The 21,082-nt window shown below is 45.9% G+C and overlaps 1 protein-coding gene and 1 non-coding gene across 4 annotated transcripts in view; both read right to left on the reverse strand.

The window, feature by feature from the left end:
- Window positions 1-21,082, reverse strand: part of SLC7A8 (solute carrier family 7 member 8) — a 53,249-nt gene that overhangs the window by 6,345 nt on the left and 25,822 nt on the right. Inside the window, exons 1-6 of one of the 3 annotated variants that reach the window (XM_045450408.1) lie at window positions 18,575-18,666; window positions 8,581-8,706; window positions 6,347-6,500; window positions 5,598-5,721; window positions 4,038-4,141; window positions 189-285 (exon numbers count right to left, since the gene is read on the reverse strand). In XM_045450408.1, coding sequence (XP_045306364.1) covers window positions 189-285; window positions 4,038-4,141; window positions 5,598-5,721; window positions 6,347-6,500; window positions 8,581-8,605 — 504 coding nt within the window. In that variant the 5' untranslated portion in view covers window positions 8,606-8,706; window positions 18,575-18,666. Of the gene's footprint in view, window positions 1-188; window positions 286-4,037; window positions 4,142-5,597; window positions 5,722-6,346; window positions 6,501-8,580; window positions 8,707-18,574; window positions 18,667-21,082 lie in introns of those variants that run through there. The other 2 variants (XM_045450407.1, XM_045450409.1) reach the window with 2 other exon arrangements.
- Window positions 7,708-7,869, reverse strand: LOC123584666. Its single transcript, XR_006705617.1, has one exon. It is a non-coding gene; the product is annotated as a U1 spliceosomal RNA (small nuclear RNA).

Genomic DNA, 21,082 nt, shown 5'->3' on the forward strand with positions numbered 1-21,082 from the left:
TTCCTTGTTCTTTCTCTTGATATTCACAAAACCCACTCATGCCATTTGCCAGATTATCTAAGACCCAATGAAACCTAGGAGCAGGCCAGAGGGGGACAGGGGTGTGTGGGGGAAGTGTGAACTCCCAGCTCAGATCAAGTGCAAAGAGAAAGGGTGTATATAGGACTGGCAGAAGGAGGGGCCCTTACTGTGAAGAGCAAGGCTGGGATTGGAGTGCAGCGCTTCACATGGATCATGGCCAACACACTGGGAAGGTGGCCTTCCCTGGCTCCAGCAAAGAAGAGCCTGGTAGAAAGAAAAGGAAGTCAGCCTGGGATGGCCCATGGACCACCTAAAGAAGGTCCCTCCCCAGCCCAGTCTCCCTCATCCATGCCTACCTTCTGCTCACACAGGAGCATCTTCCCCACCCCAACCAGGTACCCACCTTCCCATGCACACTCCAGCCCACTTGTCACAGGACCCACATTCACAAGTGCAGGTACAGGCAGATCAGAGGCAGCCAGTGGATAATGGATGGATTCTGGGTGCATGGAGACCCCGAGTATGGTCGGAGTGGTTTGGGGTTACTGATGATTGTGCCTTCACTTTGCGGGTCTCACAATGCTTTAATCCCTCTAAAAATGTGCTTCCCCCATTCTCGAGGGATACAGGTTCTCTGATACATGGGGACTGAACTGTCTGTCCATGGAAAGCCTTAAAAACACTGATATCCTAGTCAAGAAGTAGTTGCTACTTTGGGGGTGGAGAATGGTGGTACACCAGAAAGGGAAACTTGGGTGATACATGGAAATATGTTATATCTCATTTTGGGTGGTGCTTACATGGCTGTCTACATCTTTCAAAACTAATCAATCTGAACACTTACATCTGTGTATTTTATTGTATTGTACGTATTGTATTTTATTATACCTAAACATTTATATATCCTTAAGCTACTTTTTCTATTCCCCAAAAAGCCATCCTAAGGAAATGAATAGTGAGTTAGTAAAAGGTATGTATACAAAGATACTCTAATGATAAAAAAGATTGGAAATATCCTAAATGCCCAAAAGTAAGAGATTGATTACATAAATTATGGTGTATCTATAATATGGAATATTTTACAGTCATAATAATGTTAAAAAAATTGATCACATGAGAACATGCTCACAATACAATGTCAAAGGGTAAAAGCAAGATAGAAAACTGTATGGTTCCATACAGTATGGTTCCAATTAATTTAGAAATTATGGACATGTAAAAACATACCAACTGATTATCTCTGGGTGATAGGATTATGAGTAATTTTAATTATCTTCCTTAGACTTTATTAAAAATTAATTTCTAAAATAGACAAGGAATTTATAATTGGAATAAAAATTATTTTTTAAACTTTTTAAAAATTAAACTTTTTTGGGGAGAGAATTGTAGATTCACAGTCAGTTGGAATAAATAATACAGAGAGATCCTAGGTATCCACCCTGTTTCTACTGGTAACATACTGCCAAACTATAGTACAATATCATGGTCAGGCTACTGATGTCTAAAAATTAATTAAAATTTGTTTAATGGTTATTTAATTTTTGAGAGAGAGAGAGAGCGAGAGAGAGAGAATGAGCAGGAGAGGGGCAGAGAGAGAGGGAGACACAGAATCCAAAGCAGGCTCCAAGATCTCAGCACAGAGCCCAATACGGGGCTCGAACCCACAAACTGTGAGCCAAAGTCAGACACTTAACCGAATGATCCACCCAGGTGCCCCTAAAAATTAATTTAAAAAAATGTTTATTTATTAAAAATTATTTTAATGTTTATTTTTGAGAGAGAGAGAGATAGCATGAGTGGGGGAGGGACAAAGACAGTGGGGAACACAGGATCTGAAGCAGACTCTGTGCTGAGAGCAGAGAGCCCAATGTGGGGCTTAAATTCATGAACTGTGAGATCATGACCTGAGCTGAAGTCGGACTCAACCGACTGAGCTACCCAGGTGCCCTAAAAGTTAATTTTTAAAAAGAGAAGTTTTAACATAAGGGAACGCTTCTTCTCTGTCCCTTTTCTGAGAGAAAAGAATACAAGAAGCTGTTGGGAGTCATTTACATGTTAGTGTGGATTAGCTTTTTCTTTTCTCTAGAATTTTGTAGGGAGAAAGAAACACCTAGAGGTAGGAGGAAGGGGATGGTGTAATGGGGACAGAAAGGACAGAATCAGCATGCTAGGTGTTCTGAAAAAAACTGTCACTTACATTGTAATTTGTGTGTGAGGGGGATGGAGCTAACAGCAGCAGTTTGGTAGAAGTGTGGGAGTCCATTATGGCCCCAAGTACCCATGTGCATCACCATCAGCTGCCATCATCAACCTCCTAGGCCACTGTCACTAGATTCATGCAGCCACACAATATCGCCCCTCTACGGTGCAGCCTCATGCACCCAACTGAGCCACAGGTGCTCTGTGGGCCTCATCATGCACATAGCCAGGGCTCTGCATTCACATCCCTCCTCCACATGCAGCCAGGACCATGTGTAACTGTCCAGGTCCAACAGCATTTGCAAGTGTCAAGTTCACAAGAGACAATTCTTGCCCAGCTAGCTGACAACGGAAGAGACAATGACATTAAGCATGACACACGCCACACACACTCCTATTCCTCAGGAAGGATCATCCTCTCCATACACCAAACATAAAAGAATAAGAGAGAGGAGGGAAGGAGGGGGAAGGAAGGAAGGAACTGGAAAGATAGCAGAGGAGGCCTGGTGGGTGAGCTGTGCCTCTGAATCAGAGGTCTCACACACCAGGGCCACTGTGTCCTGCATGCATACACAGCTATACCACATGCACGCAGACCACTGCTTGGCCTGCCTGAGGGACAAACCCCACTCTAAAGTGACTATAGCCAGTCACTCTCCTTCCAATAGTTCTCAGAGAGCCTCATGGGTCACTGCTCTTCCACTGCTCGCCCTCGGTTGAGGCCTCCAGGTGGCCACTGCTCCTGTGTAATACGCACACGAGGTTGCTGTGGGTGAGTCTAATAGGGTCCTGGGGTAAAGAGGATACCTACACTCCCTCTTCCCTGCCCTGGATCCTGAAAACATGGCACTCCCTTGACATTTCATGAGAACTCCTCCCTGATGGGATAGGTGGCTTTGGAAGCAGCTAAACCCAGGGACACCACTTTTACTGTATCTTTTCAGTAGAACTGTGCCCTGGGGGCAGGGAACTTTCTAAGAAAACTGGGAGAACCCCTTGAACCACACCAATGGAAACTATCCAGTGTCTGCCGGCCTCAATAGCCCATTCCGGAGATAGTAAGAAGAGACACTGAGGAGGGGCCAGATTCCTAGGGGTGTGGAGACAGGAGCTAGGGATTCCTGGACCCACTTGAGCTTCTGGCTTCCCTGAGAATTTGGGAGTTTGGGGCATGGCTTTGGACAAATGCTTTCCTTTAGCTCTTCCACATTTCTCTTACTTCACATACTCTGCCCTAGTCTCCTGAGCGACCATGAGAAGGCTGCCCACAGCCACATGTCTGTTGAGCAGGGAGAAGCTGCAGGGCACTCAGAGATGATCCATCCCACCTATGGGCTGGTCCCAGAACTTCCATGAGACACCAGCCCAGAAGCCCCAGGCCCATGCTCCTCCTGGTCCCTTGTAGAGTGGGGTTCCTTTCTAGCCAGCATAGCCTGTTTCTAGTCAAGTAGCAAAGGGGCTCTGAGGCTGCAGCTGAGACACTGTCCTGCTGCCAATCACAGTGCTCAGACCTAGGACTGCATCAGGTGGCCTGGGACCTCCTCAGCCCTGGGCTCCTACTGAAATGAGGTGGGATGGGGCTTCTCGCCACTACATGTGAAGCCACACACATCGCAGGTAATCACGTGAGCAGCACACACCCCTCTGCATCCAAGCTGACACACATCTGCCCTTATGTGAGCAATCACCCCCTACCAGGTCACCACCCAGGTGCCCACACAGACCCCTGCTGATGGAGACAAATACCCCACATATACACAGAGCAATAAGCACAGCAGAATGGCCCCTGGTCCAGGAAAGGCCTGGACAACACTCACCGGGAAGAGGTGAAGAGAGACCCATTTACTCCTCCAAATGTGGACAGGGCAACAGAAATGGGCATGATCCAGGCCATGACCCCTAGGAGCTTCTCTCCAAAAGTCTGGGAGAGAAAACAAGGGGGTGAGCAGAAAAGGAGAGGTTACAACCCTCCACTTGTACATCATTCTTGGGAATGTTCCCTCCCATCTCTACCCTTGCTGAGTCTCTCTGACTAGGGTCCTGAGGGGAGGGTTGCAGGCCCCAGGCCCCTCCTGCACCACACTGCCACTTCCCTTCCCATGTTGATCACCACACAGTGGGCATTTAATCAGTGTTTTGGGCTATTAACTGAAGGAGACAGTGCATGGTAATAATACTACTAATAACAACAACAACAACAATGACAATGATGTGGTAACATTTGTTTTCCTTGTCTTATGGATGAGAAAACTAAGGCACAAACTGAGATCACAAACCCAGAAAGTGGAGGGCCAGGACTAGAAGCCAGCTGTGTGAGTCTGGGCCTCATGTGCATTATACACGAGTGAGACAGGCAGGCCCAACAGTTTGGAGCTCTGAGACCTTGAACAAGGTCCTTAATTTTTGAGCCTCAGTTTTCCCATCTGTAAAACAGAAATGGATCCTAATTCATAGAATGAGAATTTCTAAATTTATAGAAATAATATGCTAAGAAGGGAAAAATGATAACAAGCCACTACATAGGCTGAGAAAGAAAAGACAGTGAAGCTATAGACTAGTCTTCATATATTGAAGGAATATAAAATGTCAGGGGACTAGCCTTTTCTATGTTTTCGGAGCCAAGTACACATTCAATTTCTAGCACGTTATGGGGGAGGGGTTGTTTAGAGTAGATGTCCTGCTGGGTTAGGCTGGTTGGTGGTCATGGAAACAGGCTACCACTGAAGGACCTCTTTCTTTACAGTCCTCTGAGATAAGCCATGTGATGACAGCTTGGCAGGGTGGCATCCAGGCCCAGGTGAAGCCAGGTGAGGGAACGGCATGGCTCCCAGGTCTTTCCTGGATATCAAAGACCCCAGTGCCTTGGATCTACATGATCTCTTTCCCCAAAAAGCACAAACCATTCCTACTTTCTGACTATTTACTGGCACACACTTTTCCCTGATGAGGGAAGGAATCAGGCTGCATGATTTCCCGAGGAAGAAATGAAGGCAGAGAGAAATGGTGTTGTCTTCTGCTAGATTATATCTTTCTGAGGAGGAGCCTGCCTCCTTTATATAGTCATCACATTTAGAGTTTAAAGTGCCCCAGATCAGGAGTTAGCAAACTTTTTCTGTAAAGGGTCAGATAGTAAGTAATTTGGCTTTGCAGGCCATACAGTGTTTGTGGCAACTAGACAGCTCTGCCGTTTTTGCTGTTGTAGGTACAACACGGCTGTCAGTTTGCTCCTTGGCACTTGAAGATGTGGTTTCTGCCCTGAGTACTTGGGTTGACTTCCAATTCCACAAATCCATGGATCAGGGAAAAGTGAGTGGGGCTAATCAGGCAAGTCTATGTCAACATTCCTGGTTTGAAGGACTGTGAGTTTGATTTCTTACCACAGCGACTGCGTTTGATGCCAGCAGCTCCTGAGGGGACATTGCAGTGACATAAGCGACATTGGCAAAGACATACACAAATGTGACCAGTGGGATGGAGATGAAGATGGCTCTGGGAAGGTTCCTGTAGAGGGAGAGGAGGTGAGAGGGGGAAGGCCTGGCACCTGGGACCACCTGCCTTGTGATGGGATCTGGGGAGTACCTTTTGTCTTTCTGCACACAGCTGACTTTGCAGGGCAGCTGACTTTACACTTTTCTGTGATGCTCCCTCTCCCTGGGGGGCTGGGTGGTGGATTTATCTCAATATGGGCAGGACAATTTAAAGGAAATGAAACAGCGTAGGCTGGGAATATGCTCCATACTGTTGGTCCCTTCCTGACTGGAATCTCCATGATGTCCCTCTCTCCCCTGCCTCAAGACACAAAGACCCTCCTGTCCCAAGACAGGTAAATGTCTGGAGGCCTCTCAGGGCACATTTCATCCTCTAAGGCAGTGGTGTTTCCTAAGCCCTGTTTCAACTTTTTAATCTGCTCTGGGACTGTCATGGCATCATTTTTCTCCTCCTGGCAGGGTGTATGGCAAATGGTTAAAGTTCCTGGGAAATAACTCTTTCTTTAGAATAGACCAGGTCATGGTCAGATGGGGCTGGAGGTGGAGAAGTGGCCAGGGGACACCTGGCTCCCTTTTCCTAGTAGCAGGTGCCATGGCCTTTTGAGGGATTTGGGAAGAGCTGGGCTATTTCAACTCACTTGTAGGGATCAACAAGTTCCTCAGTCACGTAATTAAGAAAGTTCCAGCCTCCGTAGGCAAAGGAGCCCTGAAGGAAAGCCAGCGCGATGAGGCCGATGTTGGGTTCTTGGAAATTCTCAAATGCGTTCTTTGGCTCCAGCCAGAAATACTCTCCTGTGGACGCAAGGGGCAGGAGGCTGCTCAGAGAGATAAGCCAGAGGCCTGGCGGCCCTTAGCCTGCCTAGTCCCGTCTTGGCCCCTCCCTGCAGTGATGGTCCAGCTCTTTGTCTTGTCTCCAGTGAACCCCACACATCGGAGAAGTGGGACGAAAAGGAGCAGGGAAATAGAGATCTAGGACTTCCCCAGAACCTGTTAACCAGGAGTCCAAATGGGGATTCAGGTTCAAAGCACAGTGCTCAATGTTCTTTTAAAAGGCAAATTTACTTGGAAAGAAAGGCCAGGGGTGGTCACTGGTTAGGGCAGGGTAAATCTGGGGCAAGTGGGGAGGTGGGGGGCTGGCTTGTTGAGATTTGGAGATACAGGATTAGGGTCATTGGCAGTCTCCTGACCACCTTCCTTTGTATCTAAGATATACCTATATCTACTTTTTTATACGAATGTAAACAGTTTTATTTAGAAACAGATAGGTACCTGTTTGTATTGTAGAATATAAAACTTGATTTACACTCTATAAAAAATGACCAGTATCCAAATTCAAGAGAGCTAGCATTCACAGAACATACAATGTGGGTGTGTAGCTACTGCTCACCAGCCTCAGGCTTGACTTAAACCAAAAAAATAATCCAGGGGGATTATTAGAGATTAGAGTACAATGCTTGCTGCTGAGCACCCAGCATCCAGAAGTTGCCGTTTTAGCATATGAAGGTTTGCTTTCTAAGTGCATAACTTTAATAAGGTCTAAGTGCTCTGTACCTAGTGAGCTGTGAGGCTCTCCTGCCACACAGTTTTCACAAAGCATGAAGAACAACAAACACTCACACATAAACTCCTATAATGCCATTATTAGTTCATGCTTGCTCTTTCTTTGTCAATATCCTCCTATCTCTTTCTAAGGTGTGTGTCTGGTCTCCCTCTTGATGGTATAGATTCCCTGAGGACAAGGTCCTTCAGCAAAGAGATTTTCTACTGCCTTCCCAACCCTTAGCACAGGGTCCTGTACACAGTGGGCCCTCAAGAAAGGTTGCTGATGACACTGTAATGAGACATGGATTAACTGCCCATATTTTACTTATTCATCTGTAATCCAGCATTTGGACAGGAAATAAGATTACAGTGATCAGGAGAAAGCATTGGGACCAGAATAGGAGGAACTTACTATCTCTGAAAAGATAGCACAGTGATTTCTTTCTTTCTTTCTTTTAGGGGAAAGCGTGAGCATAGTCCCCACTACCACAAATTATGTAATCACGTTTCTCACATTTGGAGAAATCGCAGGGGTCGACACATCCGGAGTACAATGGATAAGACTCGCCCTGGGAATACCATCTTCATGATCATGGTATCTCCCCTGCCAGGTAAGTACATACAACAATTTCTTTAAACAATATAACCTGCTAAAGAACTTAACATAACTGGTTGAAATAACAGCAAACTTTAATTAGTTTCCTGGAGTAAATATCCAGGCACCCCACAAGGCCTTTAGAGCTTGTAGGCAGATGGGAGGTCTCTCTGTTTGTCATCTGACTTTCTCCAGGAGGCAGTGACACTGGGCAGAGCCTAGTGGTGCCATGGTTCCCATGGAAGCCAAATACAGACTCGGGCTTGGAAAGGACCAAATCCAGTGGGGAATGTTGGCAGGGGCCCCAGGAATGTCGAGCTCTCTCTTGTAGAGATTATGAGTAATTTTGAAATGTGTAAAAATCTCCTCCATTCCTCATTTTAAGATATGGACAACATACAATATAAGATGCAGGGAGCTTTCCTGGGGCTGGGGCAAGAGGGCAACAGGAGTCCAGAGATCTGGGGTCTTTACCTAGCTATGCTAGAGCCATGAGGTCAGAGGTCAGCATGGGAGAACTAAATTCTGCAAGCCAGGTGGGGCATGCTCAACTTCCAACCACCCCAGGAAAAATGGTTTCTTTTTCCCTTTGTCAAGCAAGTGAAGAAGAAAAATCATTCAAGGCCAGAACTGGGAAATCTCAGGGTGTGCACATGTTCAAAGACAGTGTGAAGGGGTATGTACATGCAAGGGGTGGAGAGTTGGGTAGGGCCCTGATGTTCAGGTGATACTCACCTTTGCAGATCTGTACAACTCCCATGATGATGATCAGGGCCAGGGCCAGGAGCTTCCCAGCTGTGAAAATGTCTTGAACCCGGGTGGCCCAGCGAACACTGGAACAGTTGACCCATGTGAGGAGCACTGAAATGACAGATCCCCAAACATACCCTCAGGGCTATAATGAGGCCCTCTGCACAGAAACAGAAATGCTCCTTGCTCCTGATGATGGGATTGTAATGGGCAAGCCAAATTTCCCTAAAGCTCAGCCCAGTGTCCAGAAACCTTGGCTAGGTTAATGGGTTACAAATGGGGATTATGTGCCACAAATTAGAGCTTGGTCAGAGCATGCCCTGCCCAGGGCTGAAAGCCAGAAGCAGGCATGTAAGTGTGGGCACTGGCTTTGGGGAAAATCAGCATCTGACCAGGGTGCAAGTGTGGGCTTTGTTTTCAGGTCACTATGCTCAGGAGGAGCCCTGTGCAGCTGGTAGATCCTGAATGTCATCTTCCTCAGCCTGAATTTGGGGCAATAGAGGTCAGGGGAATCTTTTGTTACCTGAGGTATAATTTACATAGAGTGAAATTCATTTTTCTAAGTGTACAGTTTGATGAGATTCAACAAACATGTTTCATTATTTAATCACTTCCACATTCTTTGATGTGTATTTAGTTACGAGAGAGAGATGGAGCACGAGCGGGGTAGGGGCAGAGAGAGGGAGGCACAAAATCTGAAACAGACTCCAGGCTCAGAGCAGTCAGCACAGCGCCTGATGTGGGGCTCAAACCCCAAACTGCGAGATCATGACCTGAGCTGAAGTTGGACGCTTAACTGACTGAGTCACCCAGGTGCCCCACTTCCTCACTCTTTATATGGAACATTTCCAACACCCTAAAAAGTGCTCTCTCTTGTACGCTGTGTTCCTTTGAGGTCAGTCCCCTTCCCCTACCTCTGGTAACCATTAATTTGGCTTCTGTCACTAAAGTTTTGCCTTTTCTAGCTTGTCACATGAACAGAATCATATAATATGTAGCCTTTTGTGTCTGGCTTCTTTCACTTTATGTGATGCTTTTGAGATCCATTCATGTATGGCTGTGTATGTCAATAGTCTGGGCCTTTTATTGTCAAGTAGTACTCTATTTTATGTATCAGTTTTCTATTCACTGGCTGATGGACATCTGGGTTGCTCCCAGTTTGGGGCTATGATGAATAAAGCTGCTATAAACACTTGCACAGAAGTCTTTAAGTGGATTGTAGATATCTTTGAGAAGGGTTTTCATTGCTCTTGAGTAAATACCCAGGAGTGAGATTTTGAGTCATAAGGTAAATTATTATTATTTTTAAAGTTTATTTACTTATTTTGAGAGGGGGGCAAGGGAGAGGAGAGAAAGAATCCCAAGCAGGCTCTGCACTGTCAGCGTGGAGTCCGACATAACACTCGAACCCACGAACCATGAGATCATGACCTGAACCGAAGTCAAGAGTTGGATGCTTAACTGACTGAGCCACCCAGATGCCCCTAACTTTATTATTTTTTTAAAGGTTTTATTATTAAATAAACTTAAAAAAATTTTTTTTAATTGAGAGAGACAAAGATAGCATGAGCAGGGGAGGGGCAGAGAGAGAGGGAGATATATAGAGAGAATCCCAAGCAGGCTCTGTATGACAGTGCAGAGCCAGATGCGGGGCTCGATCTCATGAACCTGTGAGATCATGACCTGAGCAGAAACCAAGAGTGGGACGCTTAACTGACTGAGCCACTCAGGCGCTCCAAAGATTTAATTTTTTAAAAAGTAATCTCTACATCCAGTGTGGGGCTCAAGCTCACAATCCTGAGACCAAGAGTCACATGTTCTACTGACTGCGTGACCCAGACGCCCTCTGAATGTATGTTTAACTTTATAAGAAACAGTCACACTGCTTTCCAGAGTGGCTATATCAGTTAGTATTCCCACCAGTGACAACAGGTAGTTGTGGCTATATCAGGTGGTATTCCCACCAGTGACAACAGGACGAGTTCCTGTTGCTCTGCATCCTTTCAGCATTTGGTATTGTCAGCTCCAAAAGTTGGGCTATTCTAGTGGGTATGCCGTGGTATCTCATTGTGGTTTCCATTTGCATTTCCCTAGTGAGTAATGATGTTGAGTATGTTTTCATGTGCTTATTTGCCACTATCCCTATATCTTCTTTGGTGGCATGAGGGCTTTTAACTCTGTTTTATTTCCTAGGAGTCATAGGGCTCTCACAGAGATCCCAACAACCTGGAGCCTCCAAGGGCTGGAAGAGAGTTGAGAGGCTGAATCCTACCACCACACTCACCAAGCAACCTGGGGGAGCCTGTGCCATAGGAACAGGACTCATACATGCTTAGGAAGAGCTTGAGAACAAAGGGAAGTTAAAATCCTCTTATTTCTCCCCCTAGTCCTCTAAAGGTAAAAGTCATACATGTAAAAGCACCAGATCTCATTTGCAACTACATGAATGGAACTAGAGGGTACTATGCTAAGTGAAATTAGTCAGTCAGAGAAAGCCAAATACCATATGACTTCACTCATATGAGGAATTTAAGATACAAAACAGATGAACATAAGGAAAGGGAAGTAAAAATAATATAAAAACAGGGAGGGGGACAAAACATAAGAGACTTTTAAATACAGAGAACAAATTGAGAGTAGCTGGAGGGGTTGTGGGAGCGGGGGATGGGCTAAATGGTTAAGGGGCATTAAGGAATCTACTCCTGAAATCATTGTTGCACTATATGCTAACTAAATAAATAAATTATTAAAAAACAAAAACAAAAAACACCAGATCTCTTCTCAAGCTCTGGCCAGGCCTCTGACTTCACTTGAACAGCTAATCAAGTTATATCAATACTTGATCCTTAAACTGCCCTTTTACTTTTCAAGAGTTTTCCAACCTTACTTGATCTGAGAGCGTTTCAGTAAGGGGTTCAAATGTTATTATCTGCCTGTAACCTTTCTCCCTGCACCTCTTCTACCTGGCAAGCTCCTTCTCATCTTTCAAGATCCAGCTCAAATATCACCTGTTCGTGAGTCTTTATTATTTTACTTATTCCTGACAATGTGACTGCAAGGTAAGATACACCAGCTGCATTTTATAGACAAGGAACAAAGTTTGCCCCTCCTCTCTACCCCCAGACCACTTTCTTTATATTTAGTTTTGGCATCTAGTTCTTTGTATTATAATGATTTGTTCCGGGGCGCCTGGGTGGCTCAGTCGGTTAAGCGTCCGACTTCAGCTCAGGTCACGATCTCGCGGTCCGTGAGTTCGAGCCCCACATCGGGCTCTGGGCTGATGGCTCGGAGCCTGGAGCCTGCTTCAGGTTCTGTGTCTCCCTCTCTTTCTCTGCCCCTCCCCCGTTCATGCTCTGTCTCTCTCTGTCTCAAAAATAAATAAACGTTAAAAAAAAAAATTTATAATGATTTGTTCCTTTTTCTCTGTCCTCATGTAGGCCAGGAAGGCAGGGACTGTGACTTTTCAAGCTTTTAATCCCAGGGCATCATTAGTGCCTGCAAATAGCAGGTGCTCAACAAATATTTAATACTTGGATAAAGAAAATGCCCCATATCATTAGACCTGTAATCTCATCTTAGTCTACACATTCTACAATGCACAGAATCTCCCCTGTTCCCCAGGAATCTCATCAAAAGAAGACACAATCCCCAGATGGTTGTACAGAGCCAAAAGGGCAACAGGAAACTTGACTTCAAGAGTAGAAACTCTTGACTCCTCATGGAGGAGCTGTTATCCAAGATGGTGTCATATAAGGAGAACCAAAACATGTTGTCAGAGGAAGGATTTTAAGTGCTTGAACAGGGAGAACATCTTGTAAATACTCGAATGTTCCAGATGGACTGAGACATCCTGATAAACACACATTTGGTTTATCTTACTCAATTCAAAAAGGATTTCAGGATCACATGCCTGGTGACAATCCAACCCAAGTCACTCTAAGCACCGGGGCCTGTGATCTGCTTCTCCTCAGGGCCCTGAGGCTTGCTAAATACAAGGCTGGGCCCCGGGGCCCTAGGAATTCAGGCAGACACAAGCAATGACTTAAGGATAAAAGAGACTGATACATGAAAAGAAGATTAGGACACAATACCCATGAGGCTCAGGGATAGGTAAGGATTACAGATTAAGGAACCAGATTGTGATCACAGAGAAGAAAATTATCCTCTACCAAAGGGGAGGAGAGGGCATGGTGGAGAGGAGACAGCAAAGTACTTGGAGGGAAATAAAAGATGAGCAGGACAACTCACAGAAACTCCTCTCCCCCAGCAGGTGGGGGGGGGGAATGTGGCCACTTCCTGGTAGGCTGGGATAAAAAACACAAAATCATCTCCTTAGGAGGGGACTTTGTCAAGGCAACCAGAAAGATTCCTTCAGTCAGCTCCACAGTAGTGCTGGGGGATGGGAGATGTTTGAAGAAAGGGATAATTTGTCAAATAAACTTGCTGTGGGTGTCTTCTGTCCCACCTGAGCTCATCTCCACAATTTCACAAGAACCCAGCCCTTGACTAATATTTAACCTTTTACCTTTACAGGGATCTTTCAGAAATAAAAAGAGAAATTCTGAGAATGAGGTGGAGAGACAGGCTGCCTGTGACACTAATCTCCTTAGAACAATGGCTGCAGGCCCTATATCTGACCCTTTACCCTGAAGTTGGGTGATCACAGCATGTGACTGAGGGGAAGGAGGGCACTTTGAGTCTCCTGCTACCACAGGACACCTTTCCTCACAGCAGGCTGAAACCCGAGCCTCTAACCAGAGAGGAAAGGTCAGTGAGTGGAGGCAACACTGTTGGGTGCTTGCCAAGTCCCTGCCCTGCTTAGGCCTTCTGTCTCTGCCTGTCTGCTACCCAGAACCCCTTTCTGTTGTTGACGACTGTGTCCCCTCTCTCTTCTCAGCCAGACCCTGCATTATGCATGTTTGAGAGACAGTGACCTCAGAGAAGCCACATGTAGATGGGGACTAGTGGTCAACTACAGCTTGAAATGTGAGGAGTTTCTTCCATCCATCTATCCATCCATTCATCCATCCATCCATCCATCCATCCAAACATCATCTATAAAGGGCCTACATATTCTAAGCACTCTGGTAGAGTGCCTAGGGGAGTTATAAGTAAGACCCAAGTTCCTGCCCACAGGGAGTTGACAGCCTAAGGGGGGATGTTGGGTGACCTAAAAGATAATCATGCAACAATGATCATGCCACAATGTGGTGGCAGCAGAGCTCTTCATGGAAGCCAGTGGGCTAATTCAGCCCAGGGGAATCAGATGCTTCCTATAGGAGGGAGAGACCCTAACAGAAAGAAGAATTTTATAATTTTGGCCCAGCTGGATAAAATAAATAAGAAGGCATAAGACTCTTGTTCTTGTCCATTGTAATCTGGCTGTGAGGTGGTTGCTGCTTCTCTAGAGGCCTCCATGGAATCTTAGACTTATCTGTATTTCTTGGGCATTTTATCCTCTCTCTTTTGTTTCCTTTCTGTTTGCTGGGTTAAAAAAAAAAAAAAAGACTATCAAGAAGACGATACTTCAAGAAGATGCTGAAGTCAGGAGTTGGTTACTTAATCTGCCAAGTTGGAAAAGGTGACAAGGTGACACCTTAATGTCAAGGGACAGGAGGGGTACAAAAAACAAGACAGGCAGGAGTAGGGAATTTAGAACCCAGCAATCTTTTTTTTTCTTTTAAGTTTACTTACTTATTTTGAGAGAGAGAGTGTGTGAGCAGGGAAGGGGCAGAGAGAGAGGTAGAGAGAGAATCCCAAGCACACTCTACACTATCAGAGTGGAGCCCAATGCAGGGCTCAATCCCATGAACTGTGAGATTATGGCCTGAGCCAAAATCAAGAGTCAGATGTTTGACTGACTGAGCCACATAGGTGCCCCCCAGCAATCTTGTGCCCTGCTCAGAGCACAGGGCCTCTCAACTGCCAGATAGGAGAGGTGGGCTCAGTACTTCCTGTCCATGGGAAAACTGTAAGACTGAAAGAGAGATGCAGAGTCCTCGGGTCGATGACAATGCAGATCCTGTCACCGACCTGGACAATGTCCACTGTAGAGAGGGTTGGCAAGCTCCTGTTTCCTGCAGAGAAGACTGAGTCCCCTCCCAGCCCTGATCCTCAGACTCTGATCCATTGGGGACTCACAGAAGCTTCTCCTTCACTTCCTCCCTCTGATGATGACATCAGAACTCATGGGGCCAGTGGTAGGCAGAGAAATGACCATCCCAGAGATGTCAACATCCTAATCTTGTTAGCATGTTACTTTATATGGCAAAAGAAAATTTGCAAATGTGAGTAAATTAAGAAACTTCAGATGGGGAGATTATCGAGGATTATCTGAATGAGTGCAATGTAGTCACAAGAGTTCTTATAAGAGGAAGGCAGGGAGGGTCAGAGTTAGGAAAAGAGACATGATGTCAGAAACAGAAGTCAGAGAGGGAGAAAGAAAGATCTGAAGAAGCCATGCTGCTGGCTTTGAAGACGGAAGAAGGGGCCATGAATCAAAAAATGTTAGGGAGTCTCCAGAAGCTGGAAAACACATGGAAACAACTGTTCCCAGAGCCTCTAGAAAGAACACAGCTTTGCTGACACCTTGAGTTTAGGACTTCTGACCTTTAGAAGTATAAGACACCAAATCTGTGTAGTTTTAAGTCACTAAGTTTGTGATAATTTGTTGTAGCAGCAATAGGAAGCTAATACAGGGCCAGGTACCATACAGAAAGACCAGAAGGCAGGTGGCACACCTTGAAAGAGCAAACCTTTTAAAGAGTAACCAGACAGCATATCCAAGACCCCAAAGGAGTGCCTGTTCACAGACCTTGCAGAACACCTGTGGAGGAAAGAGGTGGGGCCCTCTAGAAGTGGTCAGTGAAAGTATAGTCATGCATGTGCTGACCTAGCTGGCAAATTTCCACACCAAATGACAGCATCCCAACTCTTCCACACCCCCAGGATCCTATAGCTAAAGTGTTACTGCCTCCTGTTCCTTCCCTTTGTAATTCTATACAGTAGTAAACAGGCTCACCCTCCAATAACTCTAGCTGTAATTTTCTTTTCTTTTTAGTTTTTTAATGTATTTATTTTTGAGAGAGAGAGTGCAAGCTGGGGAGAGGCAGAGAGAGATGGAGACACAGAGTCCGAAGCAGGGTCTAGGCTCTGAGCTGTCAGCACAGAGCACGACATGGGGCTCGAACTCACGAACCATGAGATCATGACCTGAGCCGAAGTCAGACACCTAATTGACTGAGCCACCCAGGCACCCCTAGCTGTGATTTTCTTCTCACAAAAATTTGGGGCAAAAAAACACTCCTAGTATCCCTCCTTCATGCAACCCCAGGTTCTCATCCAGTCTCCTCCATATTCCATGAAACTTCAGGCCCACACACACAACCCAGATACACATACAAATGGAAGCCCAAGAGTCTTAAACTTCTTACAAGGTGGGTATAGCCCTGGGATGCTCACAAACATGGTTCTTTTGTTCTCTGCCCCCATGGTTTTATTGGTCTCCTAATTTTACTGACCAGAGGCTATAATCACAGACATAGAGGAAGTCAAGATGAAAAGCTAAGAGATGGGCTCAAGTGTCCTGAGACTGGGTTCCTTCCTCAAGTCAAAGGATAGAGTGGCCACAATATGCACTATCTTGCAGTGGACAACACTGAAAGCGCCCTGGCAGAGCCCGTTCTGGGACTTTCCCAGGTTGAGTCAACCCAACCCAACCCCCCAGGAAGGGAGGCGAGGTTAAAGGATTAACAAATTTTAGAAGGGAAGAACATGAACAACATGTTTTGGGAACCTTTACCTTAGATGGATATATTATAGATTATAGGTAAAAGAGACAATTTAAAATTAATCTCTCTAGTCCATCTTTAAACAGAACATCAGTGACTTGCAAGCATAAAATAACTAAAATCTCCATTTAGAAAATGGGTTAGGGAATGGTGGGGCTGGTTTTAAGTGTCTGCAACCAGCACAGGCCAGGTTTATGTCTTCAGGTACTCCCTTGCTTCTGGACACAGGACTCTGGCCTCTTGCTGAGCTGGGCTGGCAAAGGATCATTTTATGTCTTCATCAGAGGCCAAGTGAAGACCTTCCCACATGGAACCCCAATCTCATTCCTTTTGCTAAGCCAGCTCTGCTCCATGTACCATGTCGTTCGGGTGTGATGAGGTGAAAGCCAGGATGGGGCCATTTGGATAGGGGGCTGATTAAAAAAATTTTTTTTATATGTTTATTTATTTATTTTTGAGAGAGAGAGAGACAGAGTGTGAGCAGGGGAGAAGAGTGAGAGGGAGACACAGAATCTGAAGCAGGCTCCAGGCTCTGAGCTGTCAGCACAGAGCCCGATGCAGGGCTTGAACTCATGAACTGTGAGATCATGACCTGAACCAAAGTCGGATGCTTAACTGACTGAGCCACTCAGGTGTCCTCCCCCACAAAAAATTTTTTACATTTATTTATTTTTGAGAGAGAGAGAGAGAGAGAGAGACAGTGGGGTAGGAGCGGTGGGGGAGAGGGGTACAGAGGATCCAAAGCAGGCTCTGTGCTGAGAGCAGAGAGCACGATGTGGGGCTTGAACCCACGAACTGTGAGATCATGACCTGAGCTAGAGTCTGACGCTTAACCAACTGAGCCACCCAGGTGCCCTTGTAACAGTGATCAGGGAGCGTGTGGGTAGCTCAGTTGGTTGAGCTTCCAACTCTTGATTTTGGCTCAGGTCATGATCCCAGGGTCATGGGATCAAGCCTCGTGTCTGGCTCCACACTGAGCATGGAGCCTGCTTAAGATTCTCTCTTTCTCTCCCTTTGTCCCTCTTCTCCACTCACACTTTCTCTCTAAAAAAAAAAAAAAAAAAAAAAAAAAGAAAGAAAAAGAAAAAGAAAAAGAACTGTGCTCAGAAGAATGAACTAGTTGGGGCTCTCCTTGTAGAAAGCCCCCAAACTAGGGGGAAATGTTTGAGGCTTTTGCCCTACTATCCAGAGGCACATTTCTAGCCTTATGAGCAATCAGAGCCAGGAACTGACCTGAGAGACTCAGAACATCATTTTATACAGAGTAGAGTAAGACCCCAACTAATGTCCTCCTGGTCCCCAGTTTCTCAGTTGCTTATTCTCCCACTACATCAGCCTTTATTTTATCATATACACATTGCCCTGCATTCCCTTTGCCCATTCCTACATTCTCTTTCTCCTGCTCCTGTCAGTGGTACTCAAGATCATTGCTGAAGTGCCACTCTGAGTCAGTCACCTGAAGATACTAGCTAGTCTGCTTTCAGGCTAGCAGGAAATGAGATGCCAATGTGGCAAAGGGGAAGACTGAGATGGCTACCCCTCAGAAACCAAAAGAGTCACCTCCGTTGCTCCTAGAGCTTTAGAAAATTATTTCCCACTGGCAGTCTTGGTTCTCTGCCTTTGTATCCCCTTCTCTGGCCCCTTGTCAATGTCACCTTCACTTGTTCTCTTGAACTCTGGGAACTTCTTTAGGATTTCTTGGTCTTGCTGTCTCATACCTTTCTCAGGAATGGGCTGGAGGCAGCTTGGAACAACTTGTTTTTGTTTAGCACTTCCAGAACTAGGCCTCTCTGTCTTTTCAGATAAGAGAAAACAGGCAGTAGAAAGTGGGGGGAAATGCCCAGACTTGCCAAAGTCCATAAAGACAGGTGATGAAGAAGAGAGGGAAAGAGAGAGCCTGAGAAACAACAGTGGGGAGGAAGGAAGAGGAGGGACAGTACACATCGATATGAGTAAGGGAGAAAGAGCCTGAGAGATGCAGCACAGAGAAGGCCAGGACAGAAAAAAGATATAATGCATTAAGCAAACAGCTGCTGAAAGGGGAAGCTGTGACGCCACTTTGTAGAAATCAGAACACCCTGTTCCTCTCCAGAGCTTCAAAATAAGCACCTTTCCGGGATGGAGCTCCCAGACCTCTGAAGCAGCCATAAATTTCACCTGGGTCATAGGCATTGGTTTCTTAGTCTCACCTTTTGCTGGGGCACACACTTCTCCTCCTTCCGCCTTCCGCCATGCTCTGCCAGCTCCCCCTAACTCCCTCCCTCCAGACCTGGAGCAAAAGGGGCAAGGTGACGCCCCTTAGACCAGCCCTCCGGTGCCCAGGCTGGAGCAGCACGCCTGTGAGCACTCAGCCCGCAGGAGGGGGTGTGGTGACACTGAGCTCTGTGATAGGCTGAACAGGGCTCCTTGGCTACGTCTCCCGTCCTGCTCTTGGAAGGATCTGGGCACGTGTTTCTAATTGTGGAGAGGCTGCTTGGGCTTGGCTTGCCTAACCTCAGCCATTTCCAGAACTAGGAGGTTACCAGTGCCGGCTGCCAAAAGACACTGATACGCAAAGAAAACAGAGAGCCCTGTTTGAGTTCTAACAAACACAACCCAAGGCTCTGATAAGGTTCCAGGTTTGCCCACACGGGCCAGACTGAGCTATCTTTCCTTCTATGAGTCCTCAGAGAGACCTGGGGGGAAAGGGGTGTGAGTGGAAAGACACAGCCAGCTTCCTAGAGTCCTTCCCTGTTCACCCAGGGTGAGACATTTTTCACACGGGGTGAGGAGTTGTATTATAAAGTCTCAAGTTGTTGCCTATCTAAAACAAAGGCTGGTATTATGGTAAGTATAAATAACTTGACTGATGAAAGACAAAAACATCAAAACAAAGCAACAGCAATAACACCAAAATCAATCAAAGCAGCCCTTTCCTATAAACTAAGCTTTGATCCCAGCTTCTGTAAGGTCCACAATGGGGCTGTGAAACAGATCTTGCACCATGCTACAGTAACATTTTGTTCTTCTCCAGCCCTTTACATCTGGAAGCATTCTTCCAGCTAAGCTCCCACCCATGCTGCCCTACCCCCCTCCCTGGCTCTCTCTTCCCCTTCCTTCTTATCCTGACCCCTCCGTGCCAGTTGCTAGACCTGGAGTTTCTGCTGAATCACCATCTGGTACTTAGTTTAGCCAAGAAGCCCAAACTCCCAGCTCAGCATTTTCCAAGAGCTGAGTAGTTCTCTCTTCAGCATGAACTAAACATGGCTTCTGAGCTAGGGTAGGGATGGGGTGGGGTGGGGGGAGAGAAAAATGGAAAGCAGCTGGAAAGCAGGGGAAACAGACCTAGTGCACCATGCCACCTCTGAGAGTTACATTTTAATCCTACTCATTATTGTCTCAGCACTGGCCTCAAAAATTCCTGTTATCTCATCCCCCCAATTCTCAGGGCAGATGCCTCCCAGACAAAATGGGAAAGGGAATGGGGCAGGTTCTGTGGGGTCTGCACAGAGCTCAAGAGGGCTAGCCTCACTTTTCATCACCCTCAGCCTTGGAGGAAAGGGTGTGAGTCTTGGGAGGTCTGGTTGGTTCTTGGACTAGAACACTTGTGGGCTCTGTTGGTGTCACTGAAGCTTATAAACATGGACCCAGGCTGCAAAATTCCCAGGATTGGTTCAGTTATAACCCTATTCCAATGGCAGGTAGTACTTATACTTGCTAAACTCTCAAAAACAAATCTTCCCTCTCATCTTTACCCCAAAACTCCCTGTAACATTAGACCCCACTCCCAGTAGTCTTCTAGTTTTATATTCTTGGGTATGTGAAATAAATGTGAACTTCATAAACCACAGGCTCTGGCTCCTCTTGGTAAAACAAAGTCAGCAACAAAAGGCCAGAGGAGAATTTAATCTGCAAGGCTGGTTTGAGAAAGTTAGCAAGCTGTTTCCATCCTAGTGGAAGCTGAACTACTAGAAAACTCCCTGTTTTAGGAAGCCTCAATCCCATTTATTACTCTCTCAAGTAGGGCTGGACACATTCCCAGGAACAAGTTCCTCATTCCCCAATTTCCAGGACTTTGGCTGTTTGGACCCTTTGAACAGCAAACTCCAGTCTAAGAGTGAAAGCTGGAGACTAGAAGAGACACTATGGGAATCCAGGAAAGAAGAGGTGATCGGGACCAGGAATTGAAGCATATTGAAACTAAAAAGAAGACAAAGAAACTGATCTGAGAACAGAACTAGATTTAGACTAATGGACAGAAGTGTCCAACAACCAATGGATCTCTAGATCCAAACTCTAGAATTTGCTGTGATATTTGTAATTGCTTACTATGATATATAAACTATAGAGCACTTATTGGTAGTTGTTCTTATTAGAGCTCAAGATTGGATCGCTCTTAAGAAATGTTAAGATGAGGGTAATAGGCACAAAAGATACTCCAGAGGTCTTATAGGGCAGGGAGGAGGTGAAATGGCACTGAAGAGCAGGTGTTTACTCTGCCATTATAGGCATGAATTCCAAAAGCATATGGAATGCCTTCCTCAAGTCCCAGCAACAGATCATGAGTATTGGAGAGTGAATGGGAAGGGTGAATGGGAAGGGAAGTGAATCGTGAGTATTGGAGAGACAAATGGGCCAACTCAACACAGTATGAACCACACCAATGACAAGGCATTAAAATATAATCCAGTGTTATCCTCAATTTATTTCACTTGCAT

Source organism: Leopardus geoffroyi, chromosome B3 (assembly GCF_018350155.1).
Source record: "Leopardus geoffroyi isolate Oge1 chromosome B3, O.geoffroyi_Oge1_pat1.0, whole genome shotgun sequence".
Taxonomy (NCBI): Eukaryota; Metazoa; Chordata; class Mammalia; order Carnivora; family Felidae; genus Leopardus; species Leopardus geoffroyi.